Raw genomic sequence first — 1,991 nt, forward strand, 5'->3', positions numbered from 1 at the left:
ACACAACCATTTTTCAGTTAATTTTAACACCTCCTAGGCTTTTGCCATGCCGCGAACTATTCTTCAATGGCTTAGCCTAGTTGGAATCATTTGGCTTCAATCCATAAATGGAACCAACACCAATTTCCCTGCTTACTCATCCCAACTCAAAGATCTCCTCTTCATTTCACAAATTCAGCTCAACAATCTTGCCTTTGCCTCTGATGCTGGTAAGCTATTTGGTTGGCTTTCAGGCTTTGCTGCCAAGTACTTGCCCATATGGCTGGTCCTTATCCTTGGTTCAGCTCTCGGGTTGATCGGTTATGGAGTGCCATATCTCTTTCTCATAGGCCGTATCTCCAACTTGTCGTATCGTCTCGTTTTCTTCCTCACTATTCTGGCAGGAAATAGCATTTGCTGGATCAACACCGTTTGCTACCTAGTTACTATTAGAAACTTCCCCCTGGACCGTCAACTCGCGATAGGATTGACGGGCAGCTACCTAGGATTAAGTGCTAAAATCTATACAGTTATTGTGAATGTTGTCTTCGCTTCTTCACCGGACAACAGAGCTAGAGCCTATCTTTTTCTTAGCTCTGTCTTACCCTTCACAATTAGTGTCATATCAGCACCAGTAGTTAGAGTTATTAATGTTGGAAAGAGCAAGAGGGCCAAAGCTGCATTCATATCGATTCTTGTCATCACAACAGCCACAGGAGTCTTTGCTGTCATGGGCAGTTTGGGATCAGCATCAAGCTGGTTATCACCATTTACTAGTGCAGTTGGTATGGTAGCGTTGCTATTAGCCCCACTTCTAATTCCTTTAGGAAAGCAAATCAGGCAACTGATTGTAGTAAGATTAAAGGGATTAAATAGAGAGGAAAAAGTTTATATAGAAGAGAATGTTTCTATGGAGAAAATGGAGATGGGGGTGAAAGAGAGAGAAAGCATAAGCGAAACGAGAGAGACCATAAGTGATACTTTTGAGTTAAGTTTTAGGGAAAGCATCAGTGAAATTGATGACTTAAGCGAAAGTGGAGATGATAATACAAGTGGAACAAATGAGATAAATGTCATGGAGGAGATCGGTGTGAAGTTGATGCTAAGGAGGTTGAACTTTTGGTTGTATTTTTTTGTTTATCTTTTTGGTATTACGCTCGGCCTGGTGTTCGCCAACAACTTAGGACAAATAGCCGAATCTCGCGGATGTTCAGCTTCTGTTCTTGTTTCATTATCTTCTTCATTTGGTTTCTTTGGCCGTCTCATTCCATCTTTTGTGGATTACTTTTTCTCAAGGTAAGATAATCCCAACTCCATGTAATTCCACATATACAGTATAGTTTATTGATGCATCGAGGTATCGTATTAAAGAACCTTTAAATTAATTTTGAAAAATTCAGGGGAAAATACATGATATCAAGAACTGCTTTTGTGGTAGCATTAATGGCCCCGACAGGGGGAGCTTTCTTCTTACTTGTCAACAGCACCAACCTCTCCCTTTTCATCAGCACCGCCATCATCGGAGTTTGTACAGGAGCAATCACTTCCATTTCCGTATCTTTAACTACAGAACTGTTTGGGACGAAAAATTTTGGCGTGAACCACAACGTCGTGGTGGTGAACATTCCAATTGGATCCTGCCTCTTTGGCTACCTAGCAGCTCTTATTTACCGCAAGGAAGGAAATGCAGATGGCAAATGTTTTGGCATGGAATGCTACAGAAAGACCTTCATTTTATGGGGTACCCTTTGTTTTCTTGGGACCTTCCTGGCCTTAATCCTATATGGTCGTACCCGAAAGTTTTACAATTCACAAAGATCACCATAGGGAAAGAAGAAAGAAACTACAGAAGCTAATTATATATACAAAAGAAAAGCTAGCCTTGTAAATTTTATGGTGCTACTAATGATTTAAGTCTTTTAGAAACTAATGTATTTGAGGAATCAACTCTTGGATCTTGTAATGATTGAGGAATATAGTTAATTACTTTGATTAAAAGGAGTTTTGCAAGA

General features: G+C 40.1%; 1 protein-coding gene across 1 annotated transcript; it reads left to right on the forward strand.

The window, feature by feature from the left end:
- On the forward strand, nucleotides 1-1,991 carry LOC111286503 (Major facilitator superfamily protein). Its single transcript, XM_022876507.2, has 2 exons — nucleotides 1-1,275; nucleotides 1,380-1,991. The coding sequence occupies exons 1-2, from the start codon at nucleotides 47-49 to the stop codon at nucleotides 1,804-1,806; spliced, it is 1,656 nt and encodes a 551-aa protein (XP_022732242.2). The 5' UTR covers nucleotides 1-46; the 3' UTR covers nucleotides 1,807-1,991.

This window comes from Durio zibethinus, chromosome 6, assembly GCF_047325235.1.
Source record: "Durio zibethinus cultivar Kanyao isolate XHJ-2024 chromosome 6, ASM4732523v1, whole genome shotgun sequence".
In the NCBI taxonomy this organism is placed as follows: Eukaryota; Viridiplantae; Streptophyta; class Magnoliopsida; order Malvales; family Malvaceae; genus Durio; species Durio zibethinus.